We start from the raw sequence: 24,762 nt of genomic DNA, 5'->3' as shown, positions 1-24,762 counted from the left end.
AACCTGTATACTGTAAGTCGTATGTAGACTGGATTGAAAGCTAGGTACTGGCCTGTTTGATATTATGTAGTCTGTAGTTTGTGTGTGTTTCGTAGATGACTTTTTCTAAGGAAATTGTAACGTGTACCAGAGTATGAGGGTGTGAGTGTCTGTTGCGGTTATGGAGAAGTATGAACCAATCACAACACATATAGGTTACGGAGAAGTATGAACCAATCACAACACACAGAGGTTACGGAGAAGTATGAACCAATCACAACACATATAGGTTACGGAGAAGTATGAACCAATCACAACACAGAGAGGTTACGGAGAAGTATGAACCAATCACAACACACAGAGGTTACGGAGAAGTATGAACCAATCACAACACACAGAGGTTACGGAGAAGTATGAACCAATCACAACACACAGAGGTTACGGTAGTAGAGATGTTAAATGATGTCCATTATAGTGTAGTCCATTAGAGAGTAGTCCATTATAGTGTAGTCCAATAGAGTCCATTAGAGTGTAGTCCATTATAGTGTAGTCCAATAGAGTGTAGTCCATTATAGTGTAGTCCAATAGAGAGTAGTCCATTATAGTGTAGTCCAATAGAGTGCAGTCCATTATAGTGTAGTCCAATAGAGTGTAGTCCATTATAGTGTAGTCCAATAGAGTGTAGTCCATTATAGTGTAGTCCATTAGAGAGTAGTCCAATAGAGAGTAGTCCATTATAGTGTAGTCCAATAGAGTGTAGTCCATTATAGTGTAGTCCATTAGAGAGTAGTCCATTATAGTGTAGTCCAATAGAGTGTAGTCCATTAGAGTGTAGTCCATTAGAGTGTAGTCCATTAGAGAGTAGTCCATTAGAGAGTAGTCCATTCGAGTGTAGTCCAATAGAGAGTAGTCCATTAGAGTGTAGTCCATTAGAGAGTAGTCCATTAGAGTGTAGTCCATTAGAGAGTAGTCCATTATAGTGTAGTCCAATAGAGAGTAGTCCATTATAGTGTAGTCCATTAGAGAGTAGTCCATTAGAGTGTTGTCCATTATAGTGTAGTCCATTAGAGTGTAGTCCATTAGTGTTAAACAGCGGTTCATTGAGGGGTTGGTTGGTCTGTTGAAGGGGTTAGACGGTCTGTTTAAGGGGTTATCCCCTTCCTCTCCTCAAGCACACTGACAGGCAGAATGACAGGCATACTGACAGGCAGAATGACAGGCATACTGACAGGCACACTGACAGGCATACTGACAGGCACACTGACAGGCAGACTGACAGGCAGACTGACAGGCACACTGACAGGCAGACTGACAGGCACACTGACAGGCAGACTGACAGGCACACTGACAGGCAGACTGACAGGCAGACTGACAGGTACACTGACAGGCACACTGACAGGCAGACTGACAGGCACACTGACAGGCAGACTGACAGGCACACTGACAGGCAGACTGACAGGCACACTGACAGGCACACTGACAGGCAGACTGACAGGCAGACTGACAGGCACATCGACAGGCAGACCGACAGGCAGACTGACAGATGACACACCAGGACATACACACACACACTCCTACACGGAAACATGCAGTAACTCACGCAGGCACCCACGCACAAACACTGGCTTGTACAGAGGCACAGGGATACACAAGGTTAAACACACATCACGCAACACACACACACACACACACACACACACACACAGGACAGGCACACCTGGTTTGAAGCCAGTCGCCCTGGGGGCTACCTGTGAGTCAGATCCTCTCTGCTCTGTGATTACAAGCCGTAGAGAAAGAAGAGGGGGACTGAGAGAGGGAGAGAGAGAATGAGGCAGAAAAGACAAAAGACACTCATTCCTCTGGCAATACAGGAACTAGGACAGACTTCATGAGCTCCTGAAAGCACGCCCGGCCGCACACACACACACACACACACACACACACACACACACACACACACACACACACACACACACACACACACACACACACACACACACACACACACACACACACACACACGATCAAAGACTGTTCTCTACCAACGGGAACAAAGACTGTCTTCATTTTGACTCCCTGTGGCCCCTGCTTCTCTCCCTGTGGCCCATAATCCTCTCCCTGTGGCCCATAATCCTCTCCTTGTGTCCCATAATCCTCTCCCTGTGGCCCATAATCCTCTCCCTGTGGCCCATAATCCTCTCCCTGTGGCCCATAATCCTCTCCTTGTGGCCCATAATCCTCTCCCTGTGGCCCATAATCCTCTCCCTGTGGCCCATAATCCTCTCCCTGTGGCCCATAATCCTCTCCCTGTGGGCCATAATCCTCTCCCAGTGACCTATAATCCTCTCCCTGTGGCCCATAATCCTCTCCCTGTGGCCCATAACCCTCTCCCTGTGGGCCATAATCCTCTCCCAGTGACCTATAATCCTCTCCCTGTGGCCCATAATCCTCTCCCTGTGGCCCATAACCCTCTCCCTGTGGGCCATAATCCTCTCCCTGTGGCCCATAATCCTCTCCCTGTGGCCCATAATCCTCTCCCGGATGTCTAATTCAGACCCCCACTTATTACCCCCACTTTCTTTGACAAACAAAATCTAAAACGCCTCCATCCCCTGTCGTCTACTTTACTTTACTGTCTCGACCCCTGTCTAGGCTGCTGTCGAAATCAAATCAATCAAACAATCATTTCTTTTTAAAAAGCCCTTATTACATCAGCTGATGTCACAAAGTACTGTACAGAAACCCAGCCTAAAACCCCATACAGCAAGCAATGCATGTGTAGAAGCTAGGAAAAACTCCCTAGAAAGGCCAGAAACTAGGAAGAAACCTAGAGAGGAACCAGGCTGTGAGGGGTGGCCAGTCCTCTTCTGGCTGTGCCGGGTGGAGATTATAACAGATGGCCAAGATGTTCAAATGTTCATAGATGACCAGCAGGGTCAAATAATAATAATCACAGTAGTTGTCGAGGGTGCAACAGGTCAGCACCTCAGTAGTAAATGTCAGTTGGCTTTTCATAGCCGATCATTCAGAGTATCTCTACTGCTCCTGCAGTCTCTAGAGAGTTGAAAACAGCAGGTCTGGGACAGGTAGCACGTCCGGTGAACAGGTCAGGGTTCCATAGCCTCAGGCAGAACAGTTGAAACTGGAGCAGCAGAACGGCCAGGTGGACTGGGGACAGCAAGGAGTCATCAGGCCAGGTAGTCCTGAGGCACGGTCCTAGGGGTCAGGTCCTCCGAGAGAGAAAGAAAGAGATAAAGAGAGAAAGAAAGAGAGGAAAAGAGAGAAAGAGAGAGAATTAGAGAGAGCATACTTAAATTCACACAGGACACCGGATAAAACAGGAGAAATACTCCAGATTAAAACAGACTGACCCTAGCTCCCCGACACATAAACTACTGCAGCATAAATACTGGAGGCTGAGACAGGAGTGGTCGGGAGACACTGTGGCCACTTCCGGTGATACCCCCGGACAGGGCCAAACAGGCAGGATATAACCCCACCCACTTTGCCAAAGCACAGCCCCCACACCACGAGAGGGATATCTTCAATCACCAATTTACCATCCTGAGACAAGGCCGAGTATAGCCCACAAAGATCTCCCCCATGGCATAAACCCGAGGGGGGCGCCAACCCAGACAGGAAGACCACGTCAGTGACTCAACACACTCAAGTGACGCACCCCTCCTAGGGACGGCATGGAAGAACACCAGTAAGCCAGTGACTCAGCCCCTGTAATAGGGTTAGAGGCAGAGAATCCCAGTGGGGAGAGGGGAACCAGTGCCTTTCCGTTCACCTTCACACTCCTGGGCCAGACTACACTCAATCATAGGACCTACTGAAGAGATGAGTCTTCAATAATGACTTAAAGGTTGAGACTGAGTCTGTGTCTCTCACATGGGTAGGCAGACCATTCCATAAAAACGGAGCTCTATAGGAGAAAGCCCTGCCTCCAGCTGTTTGCTTAGAAATTCTAGGGACAGTAATGAGGCCTGCGTCTTGTGACCGTAGCGTACATGTAGGTATGTACGGCAGGACCAAATCGGAAAGATAGGTAGGAGCAAGCCCATGTAATAGGTTAGCAGTAAAACCTAGCAGTAAAACCTTGAAATCAGCCCTTACCTTAACAGGAAGCCAGAGTAGAGAGGCTAGCACTGGAGTAATATGATCAAAGTTTTTGGTTCAAGTCAAGATTCTAGCAGCCGTGTTTAGCGTCTACTAATCACATCGTATCCTAGAGTCACGACACTGTCACCATTTAATAAACGCTGCTGAAAAAAGGCAAGCTGGGCCAAGAGATGAGACAGACAGTCAGAGGAAACACTATTCAGTCTAGGAGTCAAGTAAATGGGGGGGGGGGGGCTAACAAACAGTGTGGCCCCTGAAGACTGTGTTCATTGTTGTGGCCACGCAGTGAGGGAGTTCATTTCCCCTGCATTGACAGTAGGACCCTGTTAGTACACAGAGGCCTGCACTCTGCAACAGCCATTGTGGCGTGAGTGAAAGCGAGTGGCAAGGGTGAGAGTATGGGTGGCTAGGGGGAGGTGTGATTTTGGGGAGGGGGTATTTTGAGGGAATTCCACAGAGGGGAACAGGGGGACCACCACAGCCACCTACATCAAAACCCATCAACCAATTATTGAAGCAGTGGGGCCCGGCACAAAACGAGGGTCCTCTCCTTATCATGGCACTCTACTGCGGTACAAAGGAAGAGAGGCTGCCTGCCCCATTTGAATTTTAATAGGAGTTCTCTCTCCCCTCTCTATTTCTCTCTCTCTCTCTCTCTCTCTCTCTCTCTTTTCCTTTCTAAGTCTGCCTTTCCCTTTCCAACAAAAGTAATCAGTCTAATATATGGCTAATACGTTTAACGTTGGGGGTCTTCTCGACGGTGTTGACACATTTCTCTGTGTTGTTACTAAACAGAGCTCCAGTATTTGGCACCAGCGTGGGCTAGCTGATGCGTTTCTCTGGAATGATACAACAAAGACGCTCGGGATGAGATGAACATGATAATTAACTGGCAAAAAAACACGGACACGAGACGAGAACCACATTTACCTTAACTAACCCCGTAACCCTGCATCGGTAGTCCTTCTATATAGCCTCGTTATTGTTATTTTATTCTGTTACTATTTTGTTTTTATTTTTATTCACAAAATGTTCTTACTTTTTAACGCTGTATTGTTGGGAAAGCGCTCATAAGTAAGCATAACCATTTCACGGTTAAGTCTAGACCTGTTCTGTTGTATTCGACGCATGTGACAAATAACACTTTTTTTTATTTGATTTAGTGTCTTCAGTGCTTTTTTGCTGAAAACTAAAATCCTTGTCGTTACAATTTTGCAGACAGGCTAATACCACAGTATGCTAATTAGCGCTAGTGAAATTGAACTAACTAACACAACATTTAACCTTCAGGATGAACACCAACAACTATCCCCTGATATTCCCTACCAAATTATAAAAAAAAATCTTCCTTTAACTGTCCCGTTGAAACACAATCGGACATGGAAATATACTGTTTGCTTGAGTTGTGTATTTTACAGTTGGTTCGGTATGTATTTGTGTCCTGAGGGGGGTCAACCATGAAAAGAGGCTACTTGCAAAAAAATAAATAATAATAAATTGTTGTAGGTACTAGCAAGACACTGCTAGATAATCCATCACCTGTCTGCTCCTTCTAGTCTGGAGTTAGGCCTGTGAAACCAGAACACATTCTTTTGGGTCAATAATGGTGGTTTTGCCTCTCCCCCCCATTCCTTCTTTCCCTTTGTTCTTTGTACAAGAAGCCTGGTTGTTTAAACACATCACCATGTTAAGAGGTTTGTAACCCTGGACGCTGTGTGTGTGTGTATATGTGTGTGTGTATATGTGTGTGTGTATATGTGTGTGTGTATATGTGTGTGTGTATATGTGTGTGTGTATATGTGTGTGTGTATGTGTGTGTGTGTATATGTGTGTGTGTATATGTGTGTGTGTATATGTGTGTGTGTATATGTGTGTGTGTATATGTGTGTGTGTATATGTGTGTGTGTATGTGTGTGTGTGTGTATATGTGTGTGTGTATATGTGTGTATATGTGTGTGTGTATATGTGTATCTGCTTGCCAACGTGACTGTGTGTGTCCTTGTTTATATGTGTGCCTGCGTCAGTTCTCTTACCTTTATCCTTCATGTTTCACCGTGTTTATATCCTCTGTGTATGAACCAGGGGTCAGTGAGCCGTGTTTATATCCTCTGTGTATGAACCAGGGGTCAGTGAGTCGTGTTTATATCCTCTGTGTATGAACCAGGGGTCAGTGAGCCGTGTTTATATCCTCTGTGTATGAACCAGGGGTCAGTGAGCCGTGTTTATATCCTCTGTGTATGAACCAGGGGTCAGTGAGCCGTGTTTATATCCTCTGTGTATGAACCAGGGGTCAGTGAGCCGTGTTTATATCCTCTGTGTATGAACCAGGGGTCAGTGAGCCGTGTTTATATCCTCTGTGTATGAACCAGGGGTCAGTGAGTCGTGTTTATATCCTCTGTGTATGAACCAGGGGTCAGTGAGTCGTGTTTATATCCTCTGTGTATGAACCAGGGGTCAGTGAGCCGTGTTTATATCCTCTGTGTATGAACCAGGGGTCAGTGAGTCGTGTTTATATCCTCTGTGTATGAACCAGGGGTCAGTGAGCCGTGTTTATATCCTCTGTGTATGAACCAGGGATCAGTGAGCCGTGTTTATATCCTCTGTGTATGAACCAGGGGTCAGTGAGCCGTGTTTATATCCTCTGTGTATGAACCAGGGGTCAGTGAGCCGTGTTTATATCCTCTGTGTATGAACCAGGGGTCAGTGAGCCGTGTTTATATCCTCTGTGTATGAACCAGGGATCAGTGAGCCGTGTTTATATCCTCTGTGTATGAACCAGGGGTCAGTGAGTCGTGTTTATATCCTCTGTGTATGAACCAGGGGTCAGTGAGCCGTGTTTATATCCTCTGTGTATGAACCAGGGGTCAGTGAGCCGTGTTTATATCCTCTGTGTATGAACCAGGGATCAGTGAGCCGTGTTTATATCCTCTGTGTATGAACCAGGGGTCAGTGAGCCGTGTTTATATCCTCTGTGTATGAACCAGGGATCAGTGAGTCGTGTTTATATCCTCTGTGTATGAACCAGGGATCAGTGAGTCGTGTTTATATCCTCTGTGTATGAACCAGGGATCAGTCAGTCGTGTTTATATCCTCTGTGTATGAACCAGGGATCAGTGAGTCGTGTTTATATCCTCTGTGTATGAACCAGGGATCAGTGAGTACTGATGTGTCCTCTTCCCCACCTCTCAGTGCTGATCCAGAGCTGAACTACATCCTAAATAACACTTTTTGACCAGAACAGTACAGGTGGTTGGATCTTCAGCCCATCTTGACCAGAGCAGTACAGGTGGTTGGAAAAAAATGTATCTCTGACCAGACTTAGTGTTGCATCCATCATTCTAGTCACTAGGAGTAAAAGCTTCACATGAAGAGAGTAAATTAAGAGATGGAAATGGAGAGAAAGAGAAAGAGAAATAAAGAGAAGGATGGATAGCTGGATTAATTGCATAAAAGCAATGATCCATCTGTGAGTTCCAATGGGCTCTCTGATGAGCTCTCTGATGGGCTCTCTGATGGGCTCTCTGATGAGCTCTCTGATGAGCTCTCTGATGAGCTCTCTGATGGGCTCTCTGATGAGCTCTCTGATGAGCTCTCTGATGGGCTCTCTGATGAGCTCTCTGATGAGCTCTCTGATGGGCTCTCTGATGAGCTCTCTGATGGGCTCTCTGATGGGCTCTCTGATGAGCTCTCTGATGGGCTCTCTGATGAGCTCTCTGATGAGCTCTCTGATGGGCTCTTCGATGGGCTCTCTGATGGGCTCTCTGATGGGCTCTCTGATGAGCTCTCTGATGGGCTCTATGATGGGCTCTCTGATGGGCTCTGTGATGGGCTCTGTGGTGGGCTCTCTGATGGGCTCTCTGATGAGCTCTCTGATGGGCTCTGTGGTGGGCTCTGTGATGGGCTCTGTGATGGGCTCTGTGGTGGGCTCTCTGATGGGCTCTGTGATGGGCTCTATGATGGGCTTTATGATGGGCTCTGTGGTGGGCTCTCTGATGGGCTCTCTGATGGGCTCTGTGGTGGGCTCTGTGATGGGCTCTGTGATGGGCTCTGTGATGGGCTCTGTGATGGGCTCTCTGATGGGCTCTCTGATGGGCTCTGTGATGGGCTCTCTGATGGGCTCTCTGATGGGCTCTGTGATGGGCTCTGTGATGGGCTCTGTGATGGGCTCTGTGATGGGCTCTCTAATGAGGCTCTTCGATGGGCTATTCAGATTGCCACCTCCCAATATGAGGTTTTTACTGCAATAAATGTGCGTGTAAGTTTGTCCGCTGTCCCAAAGACAACTGCCCCAGTTGATGTACTACTCTGCTTAATGACACCATCTTTAATAGTGTTACTCTATAGATATTTTACCCTCTGTTGTGGCATCCTCAAGCTTTCCCCTCTGAGATTGTGGTGTCCCATAGTAAAACAGACATTTTGCCAGCGTGGTTTTGGAAGGCTTTGCTGTTTTGTTTTGGAATATGCCTTCCTCTCTCTCTCTCTCTCTCTCTCTCTCTCTCTCTCTCTCTCTCTCTCTCTCTCTCTCTCTCTCTCTCTCTCTCTCTCTCTCTCTCTCTCTCTCTCTCGTTAGTGGTGTTTGCTCTATGTGAATATGCCTTCCTCTCTCTGTCACTCTCTCTCTCTCTCTCTCTCTCTCTCTCTCTCTCTCTCTCGTGTTAGTGGTGTTTGCTCTATGTGAATACACCTCTCTCTCTCTCACGTTAGTGGTGTTTGCTCTATGTGAATACGCCTTCCTCTCTCTCTCAGTCTCTCTCTCTCTCTCTCTCTCTCTCTCTCTCTCTCTCTCTCTCTCTCTCTCTCTCTCTCTCTCTCTCTCTCTCTCGTTAGTGGTGTTTGCTCTATGTGAATATGCCTTCCTCTCTCTGTCTCTCTCTCTCTCTCTCTCTCTCTCTCTCTCTCTCTCTCTCTCTCTCTCTCGTGTTAGTGGTGTTTGCTCTATGTGAATACACCTCTCTCTCTCTCACGTTAGTGGTGTTTGCTCTATGTGAATACGCCTTTCTCAGTCTCTCTCTCTCTCTCTCTCTCTCTCTCTCTCTCTCTCTCTCTCTCTCTCTCTCTCTCTCTCTCTCTCTCTCTCTCTCTCTCTCTCTCTCTCTCTCTCTCGTTAGTGGTGTTTGCTCTATGTGAATATGCCTTCCTCTCTCTGTCACTCTCTCTCTCTCTCTCTCTCTCTCTCTCTCTCTCTCTCGTGTTAGTGGTGTTTGCTCTATGTGAATACACCTCTCTCTCTCTCACGTTAGTGGTGTTTGCTCTATGTGAATAGACCTCTCTTTCTCTCTCTCTCTCACATTAGTGGTGTTTGCTCTCTGTGCAAATCCTTTTTATGCCATGGCCCAGAAAAAAAACAAATGTTGGTTGTCTTGTCTTTCATTTTGTATGGAAGTAGATAGTGCTCATAGTGATTGTATTGCATTTCCATAGTGAGGATGGACAGACTCACTGTGTGCCTTCACTGCCTTCACTGTCTGTGTGTGTGTCTACCACACACTGTCATTATATAGGTGAGGTCAGCAGTAATGAGACAGTATTTGCTGTACATTACCTGTTTTAATAGACTAGGTACTACAGTGAAACCGGGCCGCTAAGTACCTCATCATCTCACTGTGTGTTGGCCGGCTTTTAAATGGTCTGAAAATAACACAGTGTAATGTTACGAGTCACAAGAGGAAGTTCTCGCTAAATGGATCAACTGACATACGGACATCATGACATCATGACATACTGACATCATGACATCATGACATACTGACATGAAATCATGACATACTGACATACTGACATCATGACATACTGACATCATGACATACTGACATACTGACATCATGACATCATGACATAATGACATGCTGACATCATAACATCATCATGACACACTGACAGCATGATGGGCTCTCATTCACTTCGGCCAACATGAGTAAAACATTTAAACGTGTTAACCCTTGCAAGGCTGCCGGCCAAGACGGCATCCTCAGATTATGCGCAGACCAGCTGGCTGGTGTATTTATGGACATATTCAATCAATCCCTATCCCAGTCTGCTGTTCCCACATGCTTCAAGATGGCCACCAGTGTTCCTGTTCCCAAGAAAGCTAAGGTAACTGAGATAAACGACTATCACCCCGTAGCACTCACTTCCGTCATCATGAAGTGCTTTGAGAGACTAGTCACCTCCACCCTATCTGACACCCTAGACCCACTTCAATTTGCTTACTGCCTCAATAGGTCCACAGACGACGCAATCGCAATCACACTGCACACTGCCCTAACCCATCTGGACAAAAGGAATACATATGTAAGAATGTTGCTCAACGATTACAGCTCAGCATTTAACACCATAGTGCCCTCCAAACTCGTCATTAAGTTCGAGACCCTGGGTCTCGACCCCACCCAGTGCAACTGGGTCCTGGACTTTCTGACGGGCCGCCCCCAGGTGGTGAGGGTAGGTAACAACATCTCCACCCCACTGATCCTCAACACTGGGGCCCCACAAGGGTATGTTCTCAGCCCTCTCCTGTACTCCCTGTTCACCCATGTCTGCGTGGCCATGCACGCCTCCAACTCAATCATCAAGTTTGCAGACGACACTACAGTGGTAGGCTTGATTACCAACAACGACGAGACGGCCAACAGGGAGGAAGTGAGGGCCCTCGGAGTGTGGTGTCAGGAAAATAACCTCACACTCAACGTCAACAAAACAAAGGAGATGATTGTGGACTTCAGGAAACAGCAGAGGGAGCACCCCCTATCCACATCGAAGGGACAGTAGTGGAGAATGTGGAAAGTTTTAAGTTCCTCGGTGCACACATCACAGACAAACTGAAATGGTCCACCCACACAGACAGAGTGGTGAAGAAGACACAACAGCGCCTCTTCAACCTCAGGAGGCTGAAGAAATTTGGCTTGTCACCTAAAACCCTCACAAACTTTTACAGATGCACAATCGAGAGCATCCTGTCGGGCTGTATCACTGCCAGGTACGGCAACTGCTCCGCCCACAACCGTAAGGCTCTCCAGAGGGTAGTGAGGTCTGCACAACGCATCACAGGGGACAAACTACCCGCTATCATCCAGAAGGCGAGGTCAGTACAGGTGCATCAAAGCTGGGACCGAGAGACTGAAAAACAGCTTCTATCTTTAGGCCATCAGCCTGTTAAACAGCCATCACTAATATTGAGTGGCTGCTGCCAACATACTGACTCAAATCTCTAGCCACTTTAATAATAAAAAATTGGATGTAATAAATGTATCACTAGTCACTTTAAACAATGCCACTTTATATAATGTTTACATACCCTACATTACTCATCTCATATGCATATACTGTACTCTATACCATCTACTGCACCTTGCCTATGCCGTTCGGCCATCGCTCATCCATATATTTATATGTACATATTCTTATTCATTCATTTACACTTGTGTGCATTAGGTAGTTGTTGTGAAATTGTTAAATTACTTGTTAGATATTACTGCACGGTCGGAACTAGAAGCACGAGCATTTTCCTACACTCGCATTAACATCTGCTAACCATGTGTACGTGACCAATAAAATGTGATTTGATTTGATGACATGCCATACTGACATCACAACATCATGGCATCATAACATGTACACACTGACACTATCTCTCAGTCATTGTCACTCAAACCTAACAGGGTGACATTAATGGAACATTTTGGCAGACGCTACTCCCATAGAGAGGTCTTTGGTACGATGAGAGAATATCTGTGTTTGGCAGCATTAGTGTTTCGACAGTGGGAAAAATGTTACTTTCTGTAGGTCCCTTTTTCATGTCAAATTTCCTGTCAAGAGAGGTAGAGAGAGGATAAGAAACATAACGTCAATTCAATTAAATGTAAGTGCTTTAATGGCATGGGAAACATATATTTACATTGCAAGTGTAAATAGCAAGTGAATAGCAAGCAAGTGAAATTGATAATAAACAAAAGTGAAATAAACAATCAAAAATGTACAGTAAACATTATACTCACAAAAGTTCCAAAATAATATAGACATTTCAAAATGTCACATGATGTCTATATACAGTGTTGTAACGATGTGCAAATAGTTAAAGTACAAAAGTGATAATAAATAAACATAAATATAGATTTTATTTACAATGGTGTTTGTTCTTCACTGGTTGCCCTTTTCTTGCGGCAACAGGTCACAATTATTTCTGCTGTAATTGCACACTGTAGTATTTCACCCATAAGATATGGGAATTTATCAAAGTTGGATTTGTTTTCGAATTCTTTGTGGGTTAGTGTAATCTGAGGGAATTATGTGTCTCTAATATGGTCATACATTTGGCAGGAGGTTAGGAAGTGCAGCTCAGTTTCCACCTCATTTTGTGGGCAGTGTGCACATAGCCTGTCTTCTCTTGAGAGACAGGTCTGCCTTCGGCGACCTTTCTCAATAGCAAGGCTATGCTCACTGAGTCTGTACATAGTCAAAGCTTTCCTTAGGTTTGGGTCAGTCACAGTGGTCAGGTATTCTGCCACTGTGTACTCTCTGTTTAGGGCCAAATAGCATTCTAGTTTGCTCTGTTTTTTGGTAAATTCTTTCCAAAGTGTCAAGTAATTCTCTTTTTGTTTTCTCATGATTTGGTTGGGTCTAATTGTGTTGCTGTCCTGGGGCTCTGTGGGATCTGTTTGTGTTTGTGAACAGAGCCCCAGGACCAGCTTGCTTTGGGGGCTCTTCTCCAGGTTTATTTCTCTGTAGGTTGATGGGTTTGTTATGGAAGGTTTGGGAATCGCTTCCTTTTATATGGTTTTAGAATTTAACGGCTCTTTTCTGGATTTTGATAATTAGCCTGATTCAGCTCTGCATGCATTATTTGGTGTTTTACGTTGTACACAGAGCACATTTTTGCAGACTTCGGCATGCAGAGTCTCAATTTGGTGTTTGTCCCATTTTGTGAATTATTGATTGGTGAGCAGACCCCAGACCCCACAACCATGAAGGGCAATGGGTTCAATATCTGATTCAAGTATTTTCAGCAAGATCTTAATTAGTATGTCGGATTTGATGTTCCTTTTGATGGCATAGAAAGTCCTTCTTGCCTTGTCTCTCAGATCATTCACAGCTTTGTGGAAGTTACCTGTGGCGCTGATGTTTAGGCCGAGGTATGTATTGTTTTTTGTTTGCTCTAGGTTAACGGTGTCTAGATGGAATTTGTATTTGTGGTCCTGGCAACTGGACCTTTTTTAGAATACCATTATTTTGGTCTTACTGAGATTCACTGTCAGGGCCCACGTCTGACAGAATCTGTGCAGAAGATCTAGGTGCTGCTGTAGGCCCTCCTTAGTTGGGGACCGCAAGCACCAGATCATCAGCAAACAGTAGATATCTGACATCAGATTCTAGTAGGGTGAGGCCGGGTGCTGCAGACTGTTCTAGTGCCCTTGCCAATTCGTTGATATATATGTTGAAGAGGGTGGGGCTTAAGCTGCATCTCTGTCTCACCCCCCCGGCCCTGTGGAAAGAAATGTGTGTGTTTTTTGCACATTTTATAATGTCGTATATTTTTCCCCCAACACCTCGCGTCGTATATTTTTCCCCCAACACCTCGCGAAAAGGAAGGTGTATGTGGAAAAAAAAGGAACATCTTGCAATTTTACAGTCAGAGACAAAGCTTGAGGGAGAGCCAACATGCAAACATTGGTTAACTTTTTGGCATCGCACCGTTCCATCGTCTTTACTGTCTTGTAGAACAGCGGAGTGGTAGGATAATAACAGTTGCTAAATACTGCTTCCCAAGTGCCAGGTAGTAAAAGAGTTCATTTATAGTGTTCCCTTCACCTCGCTCACCCTCTTCTCTCTCTCTCTCTCTCTCTCTCACAGCGAGCCTGTTTGCCTAGGCAATGGAAAGAAGGAAGGAGTAGAGGGAGAAAGAGTTAGAGAGAGAGAAGAGAGAGAAAGAAGAGAAAGTGAAAAGAAGGGATTGGTTAGTTTTTTTAAAAAGTGAGGGAAATTGAAGTATATTGACCTCTGTTCCGGGTGAACAGATTTTCTTCTGCGCTTCTCTGGGTTTATGGCACCCTTATCCAAAAGCAAAATCTAATCAAATGTAATTAGTCACATGCGCCGAATACAACAGGTGTAGTCACCTTACAGTGAAATGTTTACTTACAAGCATATATATATATTCTTTCCTTAAGGTTTACAACTTCTTACCTCAACGTGTGTGTGTGTGTGTGTGTGTGTGTGTGTGTGTCCTCGATCACATAATAGTCTCTCAGTGATACTCACGTTTTTTTCCTTAGCCCTGTAATTAAATGAAATGAGTAAGATGAGAATACCTATTAAAAAAACATAAACAACACCTTCCGGATCACCTACTTAGGAGATTGTCTTGTTCCTTCACAGCCGTTTCACACTAACTGCTCGTTGTTACGCAAAATGTTGTATTTCTTTCTCAGCTAATTATTTAAATTTAGCAGTTTACTGAGTAGTGACTGTCTTACGTCATCTCCCTGGGTTTGGGTTCAGCATGCTGTGTTCAGGGCTGCTGGGTGAACATCAATGCTCCTATTCATTATGGTAGAATACTTCAGAAGGAACTGGTCTTTTTTTTTACGATCCCGTTATCTTGGTAACTGTTGAGGGTTTTATTATCTTTGTCTGTGTCGGGTTCCTCTTTGGTTAAAGTGTTTCTCTCTTTTCGTCTGATTTCAGAAACATTAATGGATACCAAGTGGGCCACAACCGAGCTAGCCTGGACCGCTCACCCTGAAACTGGGGTAAGTTGTCGGAGTGTGTGTGTTTGACAGCACATGTGTGTGCCTCTTTGTGTTTCACATCAAAAAAGCACGAACCCCTCACCTTTGTGTGGACTCCTGACCTCCATACTCCCTCCCCCACTACACTCTCCTCCCCCCAACCCTCCAACGCCTACTTTACTTCCTTAGCACTAATACAGGAAGTCACAGCGATAACTTAGCACTAATACAGGAAGTCACAGCGGTAACTTAGCACTAATACAGGAAGTCACAGCGGTAACTTAGCACTAATACAGGGAGACACAGCGGTAACTTAGCACTAATACAGGGAGACACAGCGGTAATTTAGCATTAATTCAGTCAAATATATTTATGAAGCCCTTTTTACATCAGCCGATGTCACAAAGTGCTATAAAGAAACCCAGCCTAAAACCCCAAACAGCAAGCAATGCAGATGTAGAAGCACGGTGGCTAGGAAAAACTCCCTAGAACGGCAAGAACCTAGTAAGAAACCTAGAGAGGAACCATGCTCTGAGGGGTGGCCAGTCCTCTTCTAGCTGTGCCGGGTGGAGATTATAACAGAACATGGCCAAGATGTTCAAATGTTCATAGATGACCAGCATGGTCAAATAATAATAATCACAGTGGTTGTAGAGGGTGATACAGGTCAGCACCTCAGGAGTAAATGTCAGTTGGCTTTTCATAGCCGATCATTCAGAGTATCTCTACCGCTCCTGCTGTCTCTAGAGAGTTGAAAACAGCAGGTCTGGGACAGGTAGCACGTCCGGTGAACAGGTCAGGGTTCCATAACCGCAGGCAGAACAGTTGAAACTGGAGCAGCAGCACGACCAGGTGGACTGGGGACAGCAAGGAGTCATCAGGCCAGGTAGTCCTGAGGCATGGTCCTAGGGTTCATGTCCTCTGGGAGGAGGGAAGAGGGAGAGAGAGATAATTAGAGGAAACATACTTAACCTCTATGGGCTAGGTGGGACGCTAGCGTCCCACCCGTGGTGCACTCCATCAACAGCAGGTGCATTTCAAGAGCGGCAAATTTGAATCCAAATAAATGTCAAAATTCAAATTTTTCAAACATACAACTATTTTACACCCTTTGAAAGATAAACATCTCCTTAATCTAACCACGTTTTACGATTTCAAAAAGGTTTTACGGCGAAAGCATAAATTTAGAGTATGTTAGGACAGTACATTTACAAGAGTTGTGTGTAATGTTTTGTCAATTCAAAGACAGGGTCACCAAAACCATAAAACCAGCTAAAATGATGCACTAACCTTTTACAATCTCCATCAGATGACACTCCTAGGACATTATGTTAGACAATGCATGCATTTTTAGTTCTATCAAGTTCATATTTATATCCAAAAACAGCGTTTTACTATGGCATTGATGTTGAGGAAATCGTTTCCTCCAATAACCGGCATTCAAGTCAACACCACAAATTAAATAATTAAAATTAGAAAACATTGGTAAAATATTATATTGTCATTTAAAGAATTATAGATTTACATCTCTTGAACGCAATCAACTTGCCAGATTTAAAAATAACCTTACTGGGAAATCACACTCTGCAATAATCTGAGCACTGCGCCCAGAAAAATACGCGTTGCGATACAGACTAGACGTCATGTTGGGGAGATCTAAAATCGAAAATACTATGTAAATAATCCATTACCTTTGATTCTCTTCATCAGATGTCACTTCCAGGTATCACAGGTCCATAACGAATGTAGTTTTGTTCAAAAAAGCTCATCATTTATGTCCAAAAATCTCCGTCTTGTTAGCACATGATCTAAGCCAGCCGGACTTCTCGTCATGAACGAGGGGAAAAAATATATTTACGTTCGTTCAAACATGTCAAACGTTGTATAGCATAAATCATTAGGGCCTTTTTAACCAGAACATGAATAATATTCAAGGTGGACGAATGCATACTCTTTTATAACGTATTGGAACGAGGGTACCCAACATGAACTCGCGCGCCAGGTGTCTAATGGGCCATCATCGTTCCATGGCTCTTGTTCGGTCAGATCTCCCTCCAGAAGACTCAAAACACTTTGTAAAGGCTGGTGACATCTAGTGGAAGCAATAGGAAGTGCCAAAATATTCCTCAGCCCCTGTGTTTTTCAATGGGATAGGTTTAAAGGTAATACAACACATCAGGTATCCACTTCCTGTCAGAAAATGTCTCAGGGTTTTGCCTGCCAAATGAGTTCTGTTATACTCACAGACACCATTCAAACAGTTTTAGAAACTTTAGAGTGTTTTCTATCCATATATAATAAGTATATGCATATTCTAGTTACTGGGTAGGATTAGTAACCAGATTAAATCGGATAAAAAATATTTATCCAGCCGTGCAAATACTGCCCCCTAGCCCTAACAGGTTAAATTCACACAGGACACCAGATAAGACAGGAGAATTACACCAGATATAACAAACTGACCCCAGCCCCCCGACACATAGACTACTGCAGCATAGATACTGGAGGCTGAGACAGGAGGAGTCGGGAGACACTGTGGCCCCGTCCGACAATACACCCGGATAGGGACAACCAGGCAGGATATAACCCCACCCACTTTGCCAAAGCACAGCCCCCACACCACTAGAGGGATATCAACAGACCACCAACTTACTACCCTGGGACAAGGCTGAGTATAGCCCACAAAGATCTCCCCCACGGCACGAACCCAAGCAGGTTTCCAGACCTCCCTCTCACGCCCCACCATCTCCTCATCCAGTCCTCCCTATCACCCCCCCATCTCTTTGTCCAGACCTCCCTATCACCCCCCTCTTCTCGTCCAGACCTCCCTCTCACCCCCCATCTCCTCGTCCAGACCTCCCTCTCACCCCCTCCCCCCTCTCCTTGTCCAGACCTCCCTCTCACCCCCCACCATCTCCTCATCCAGTCCTCCCTATCACCCCCCATCTCTTTGTCCAGACCTCCCTCTCACCCCCCATCTCCTCATCCAGACCTCCCTCTCACCCCTCACTCCCTCTCCTTGTCCAGACCTCCCTCTTACCCCCTCCCCATCTCCTTGTCCAGACCTCCCTCTTACCCCTTCCCCATCTCCTCGTCCAGACCTCCCTCTTACCCCCTCCCCATCTCCTCGGCCAGACCTCCCTCTCACCCCTCCCCATCTCCTCGCCCAGACCTCCCTCTTACCCCCTCCCCCATCTCCTCGTCCAGACCTCCCTCTTACCCCCTCCCCCATCTCCTCATCCAGACCTCCCTCTTACCCCATCTCCTCTTCCAGACCTCCCTCTTACCCCCTCCCCATCTCCTCATCCAGACCCCCCTCTTACCCCTTCCCCCATCTCCTCTGTCCAGACCTCCCTCTTACCCCCTCCCCCATCTCCTCGTCCAGACCTCCCTCTTACCCCTTCCCCATCTCCTCGTCCAGACCTCCCCCCACCTCCTCGTAAAAACCCCCACCAGTCCGATGCAGGATGGTAGAAACGTCCTCCTCCTCTCCACCTACCTGTCTAATAACAGAGGGTTGGATGATTGTGTTGTTGATATATTTTCCTCCTCTCCACCAGACGGTGGTTGTCTCATTCTTCTTCTCTCTCTTTTTGTCTTCTTTTTGCCCCCTGCTGTCTCGCTCGGCAGAACTCCCCTTCTTTTGTATTTTATTTATTTACGACGCCCGCATTTATTTATCGCAGTGCAATTGTGGCAGATGGTTATTATTTCGGATGGTAATGTACAGAGGTGGAATGCATTTATTTCTGAAAGAGAGATGAGAGAGAAAGAGAGAGAGAGAGAGAGAGAGAGGGAAAAACGGAGAGAGGGAGAGAAGGAGAAAGGGAGGGAAGCAACTCGTCCGGATCTGAGTCATTGTCTGTCTTTCTCTCTCTGTGCATGGAGGCCCCCTCTTCCTGTCTTCTACATTTGTCTGCAGCGGAGCTGTCTCTGTGTGTGTGTGTGCGTGCGTGCGTGTGTGCATGGAGGGAGGGAGGGAGACTAACACAGACTGAGCAGCATCTTCTCTCCACATGACATAACAGGCTTAGAGGGTCTAGAGACAGACACACCAGTAGGACCCAACGAGGTGCTGCTTTGACCTGACAGAGACACACCAGTAGGACACAACGTGTTGCTTTGACCTGACAGAAACACACCAGTAGGACACAACGTGTTGCTATGATCTGACAGAGACACACCAGTAGGACAACATGTTGCTATGATCTGACGGAGACACACCAGTAGGACAACGTGTTGCTATGACCTGACAGAGACACACCAGTAGGACACAACGTGTTGCTATGACCTGACAGAGACACACCAGTAGGACACAACGTGTTGCTATGATCTGACAGAGACACACCAGTAGGACACAACGTGTTGCTATGACCTGACAGAGACACACCAGTAGGACACAACGTGTTGCTATGACCTGACAGAGACACACCAGTAGGACACAACGTGTTGCTATGACCTGACAGAGACACACCAGTAGGACACAACGTGTTGCTATGATCTGACAGAGACACACCAGTAGGACAACGTGTTGCTATGATCTGACAGAGACACACCAGTAGGACACAACGTGTTGCTATGACCTGACAGAGACACACCAGTAGGACACAACGTGTTGCTATGATCTGACAGAGACACACCAGTAGGACAACGTGTTGCTATGATCTGACAGAGACACACCAGTAGGACACAACGTGTTGCTATGACCTGACAGAGACACACCAGTAGGACACAACGTGTTGCTATGACCTGACAGAGACACACCAGTAGGACACAACGAGGTGTTGCTATGATCTGACAGAGACACACCAGTAGGACAACGTGTTGCTATGACCTGACAGAGACACACCAGTAGGACACAACGTGTTGCTATGACCTGACAGAGACACACCAGTAGGACACAACGTGTTGCTATGACCTGAAAGAGACACACCAGTAGGACACAACGAGGTGTTGCTATGATCTGACAGAGACACACCAGTAGGACAACGTGTTGCTATGACCTGACAGAGACACACCAGTAGGACACAACGTGTTGCTATGACCTGACAGAGACACACCAGTAGGACACAACGTGTTGCTATGACCTGACAGAGACACACCAGTAGGACACAACGAGGTGTTGCTATGATCTGACAGAAACACACCAGTAGGACAACGTGTTGCTATGATCTGACAGAGACACACCAGTAGGACACAACGAGGTGCTGCTTTGACCTGATGCAAATCCAAATCGTTTGCGTGTGCGGCAGTGTGAAGTGACCATTGTGTGTGTCCATTATGTGTTTTGATGTGTGTGTGTGTGTGTGTGTGTGTGTGTGTGTGTGTGTGTGTGTGTGTGTGTGTGTGTGTGTGTGGCATGCCATTTCTCCCCAAACAGATGGAGGGGGAATTCCAAGCTCTCGAGGGGTTAATGTCTTTTTCTCGGCTCAGTTTGTCTCCAGGGAGATTTTCAGACACCGATAACAAGGTGTAGCTAGCGACCAGGATGCCTAGCCTGTAGCCTATAGCATGTAGCCCTTATTTAGCTCATAGCCTTTAGCATGTAGTCTATAGCATGTAGCCTTTATGTAGCTCACAGCCTTTAGCATGTAGCCTTTATGTAGCTTGTAGCCTGTCATATTCACTCGAGCTCACATATCTAATGACTTTTGTTAGCATGGTTCTGTTAGCAAACTGTGAACCTACAGACTAGTAAGGCACATCATGCTAACTTTTCTATAAACCTAAGCTTTGAGGAAACTAGTGTGCCAACTAGAATGTATGGCTAATCCTAGACTACCTGCCTTGGTTGGTATGCAGGTCTGGAGCTGGGTTTAGGTCTTAAGTCAAACCCTCACATCCTTTGTCCCTGCTGCACCAATGTCCCAGTCAATCGGAAAGTAACATTTAGAGCCTTTAACTTTGTTCTAGTGTGGATGTTACATAAATCATTCCTACTGAATATGTATTGTACTTAACCGCAGTATAGCATTATAACTATACATATGAGTAATTTTTGTTGTTTATTTCTATTTAACTAGGCAAGTCAGTTAAGAACAAATTCTTATTTACAATGACAGCCTACCCCGGCCAAACCCGGACGACGCTGGGCCTATTATGCACTGCCCTATGGGACTCACAATCACAGCCAGTTGTGATACAGCCTGGATTTGAACCAGGGTGTCTGTAGTGATGCCTCTAGCACAGAGATGCAGTGCCTTAGACCGCTGCTCCACTCGGAAGCCCCGTGTTGAGTTGGCATATCGTCTGTACATGGCTGGGCACATTATATTTCTTAGTTTGGAAGCAAAGGAACTGAATATTGAAACATATGTGGTCATTCCTTGTCAAGTTAGTTCAAAATCGATGCAACCCGCTCTCACAGTCTCACGTCAGAATTAGACGTTCATCCATGTTTCTCAAACGTCAAATTTCGAGAGATTTTGAAGACCTCCAATTTCAAAGTGTTTAAGGTTTAAGTTTAGGCATTAACTCCAAATTATTTAAGTTTAGGTTTTAGTTTAGTTATTGACTCTGAAATCTTCAAGATTAGGTTTAAGTTTAGCCTCTCTAGGCTAGGCGGGACGAATTCGTCCCACCTACGTAACAGCCACTGCTATCCTGTGGCGCGATTTTCAAAACCTTAAAAATCCTATTACTTCAATTTCTCAAACATATGACTATTTTACAGCCATTTAAAGACAAGACTCTCGTTAATCTAACCACACTGTCCGATTTCAAAAAGGCTTTACAACGAAAGCAAAACATTAGATTATGTCAGCAGAGTACCAAGCCAGAAATAATCAGACACCCATTTTTCAAGCCAGCATATAATGTCACCAAAACCCAGAAGACAGCTAAATGCAGCACTCACCTTTGATGATCTTCATCAGATGACAACCCTAGGACATTATGTTATACAATACATGCATGTTTTGTTCAATCAAGTTCATATTTATATCAAAAACCAGCTTTTTACATTAGCATGTGACGTTCAGAACTAGCATACCCCCCGCAAACTTCCGCGGAATTCGCTAACATTTTACTAAATTACTCACGATAAACGTTCACAAAAAGCATAACAATTATTTTAAGAATTATAGATACAGACCTCCTCTATGCACTCGATATGTCCGATTTTAAAATAGCTTTTTGGTGAAAGCACATTTTGCAATATTCTAAGTACATAGCCCAGGCATCACGGGCTCGCTATTTAGACACCCGGCAAGTTTAGCACTCACCATAATCATATTTACTATTATAAAAGTTTCATTACCTTTTGTTGTCTTCGTCAGAATACACACCCAGGAATGCTACTTCAATAACAAATGTTGGTTTGGTCCAAAATAATCCATCGTTATATCCGAATAGCGGCGTTTTGTTCGTGCGTTCCAGACACTATCCGAAATAGTAAAGAAGTGTCACGCGCATGGCGCAATTCGTGACAATAAAATTCTAAGTATTCCATTACCGTACTTCGAAGCATGTCAACCGCTGTTTAAAATCAATTTTTACGACATTTTTCTCGTAGAAAAGCGATAATATTCCGACAGGGAATCTCCTTTTCGGCAAACAGAGGAAAAAATCCCAAAAGCGGGGGCGGTCGGGGTCACGCGCATAAGCTAGTGTCTCTTGATCGGCCACTTGAGAAAGGCGATAATGTGTTTCAGCCTGGGGCTGGAATGACGACATTCTGTTTTTTCCCGGGCTCTGAGCGCCTATGGACGACGTGGGAAGTGTCACGTTAGAGCAGAGATCCTTAGTAAATGATAGAGATGGAAAAGAAGTTCAACAAATGGTCAGACAGGCCACTTCCTGTAAAGGAATCTCTCAGGTTTTGACCTGCCATTTGAGTTCTGTTATACTCACAGACACCATTCAAACAGTTTTAGATAATTTAGGGTGTTTTCTATCCATATGTAATAAGTATATGCATATTCTAGTTACTGGGTAGGAGTGGTAACCAGATTAAATCGGGTATGTTTTTTATCCAGCCGTGTCAATGCTGCCCCCTAGCCCTAACAGGTTAGGTATTGACCAGGGGCGAAAATCTGATATCAACTTTGGAGGGGACAATTACATTAAATTTTCTCAAGAGCAATTCCTGAGGGGGACACCAAAAGTAGTGCTGTAACACATAGCCTACATTGTAATATGGTAAATGTATATTGAGGAACCAAAGAAATAAGGTGTTTGCCGTACTCCTAACTACCGGTACCCAAAACTACACAACTAATCACAACAGCAATACCATTACCTTTAACAAATCTTAGTTCAGTCACCAGTTTAAGTTGAGAGTGGGGGTATCCATGGCATTTTCCAATTATGTTCCTATTTTACAAGTCAAAAAAATGGAGAACCTTTCATAATGTTGCCAAACAAAGACTCAACAAACTTACCTGAGACTCCCTGTCTCTGCCAGTCTGTCCCTGCATATCTGTCCCCAACTCTGCTGTCTGTGTGCCATCTGTTGCCTGCTCTGCCTAATGACATCATTGTGAAACATTTCCATTAGAATTTCATTTCTTTCTTATGAACATTTTATCAACTAGTCTTTGAGATATTAGGCTACTAGGGTTCTTACTTTGCGTTTTGGTGTACTGAAAAATACTCTGATGTCCGTCTTTTATTTTTCTGCCATTTTTCTACCTGGCTGGCTGGCTGGCTACACACACACACAGTGTGTAGGTTATTTACAGTAGGAGATGGGCTTCTATCATCTTATCTTTTATCATTCTATTTGGGCTTCGATCTAAAAGGTAGCTAGCAAATGTGAAACGGATTAAAATGACAAGATTTGACAGCTGTATGAGTTCACCATTTACACAACATATGCTGCAACCTTTTGTAATTTTAATAGTTTGTTTCATATTGGCTGGCTTCCAACAATAGCTGAATTTGCAAAGCTAGCGAGCACCAATTCCGTTTCAGTGGTGTTTGCTATAATCTTTGCTACCCGGGTTAAATAAAGGTGAAATAAAATAAATAAATAAAAGTTCCCTTGCGACAATTTAGCTTTTGCAACGAGACCATTAAATATATTTAAGACAATGTTAGAAGAGAGTGTAGTTCTGTTCAGTTTGGACTTCAGTTTATCGCTAACCTTATCGCAGGGACTTTGAAGCACTAACTTACATCATCTGCATGCTGATCTTGGAATAAATTGACGATAGCAAAGATTCCATCTTTGACGAGGCAACATAAATGGAATAGGTACTAGCTAGCTTAATAGTTAATATTTGGGCGCTATTCAGCTAGTGTGTGTGCGCGATTGACTGGATTAACCTCACGTCAGTTACGTTCATTGAGTGCCTTTCAGACAGTAGATACGACCCCTCTGTTACCTTGCCAACTAAGGAACTGGCAGTGGATCAAAACATTGTGAGGCAAAGGGTGGGGGGGTCGCAATCTTTTGAAACTTAAAAACACGCTATTAAGTGTCTATAATCAGCACAATTGCTTTCATTGCGTATTATTAATATTATTTAAATTACATAGTTATGTTTCAGTGATATTTTGGGGGGGACAAATCATATTTTTCCAAGGATGGGGGGATTTCCGCCCCTGGTATTGACTCCAAATTATTTAACTTTAGGTTTTAGTTTAGGTATTGACTCTGAAATCTTAAGGTTAGGCATTAAATCTGAATGGTTAAGGTTAGGGTTAAGGTTTGGGATAGGCTTAAAACAAAAACTCTCAAAAACAACTTTGGATTCGATCTTGCAAGCCGATGGAATGAGACGCTTATCCCATCCCCCAACGGCCTAGCAAAGCGCTCACTGTTACCCCTAGTGGCCGGTTTCCACGTCAGCTCCCGACGTCCCTCAGACATGGATGGATGTCAAATACTGACTTGTATCACAGGTGACCTGGCTGTTCACACGACCTACCTAATTCATTCAAGTTTTGTAAGCAAGGATGGCAAGAAGTGTCTGTATTTGTATCGCACGCG

The 24,762-nt window shown here is 44.9% G+C and overlaps 1 protein-coding gene across 15 annotated transcripts in view; it reads left to right on the top strand.

Moving 5' to 3' along the window:
* The window catches only part of LOC106574219 (ephrin type-B receptor 3), a 111,562-nt gene that overhangs the window by 36,005 nt on the left and 50,795 nt on the right, over window positions 1-24,762 (top strand). For all 15 annotated transcript variants that reach the window (XM_045697429.1, XM_045697416.1, XM_045697427.1 and 12 more), the window contains exon 2: window positions 14,785-14,849. In XM_045697429.1, coding sequence (XP_045553385.1) covers window positions 14,785-14,849 — 65 coding nt within the window. The remainder of the gene's footprint in view (window positions 1-14,784; window positions 14,850-24,762) is intronic.

The sequence above is a fragment of the Salmo salar genome, chromosome ssa16, assembly GCF_905237065.1.
Source record: "Salmo salar chromosome ssa16, Ssal_v3.1, whole genome shotgun sequence".
Lineage (NCBI taxonomy): Eukaryota > Metazoa > Chordata > Actinopteri > Salmoniformes > Salmonidae > Salmo > Salmo salar.
The sequence above is the reverse complement of the archived record's forward strand: the minus strand, read 5'-3'. Positions and strand labels throughout refer to the sequence as shown.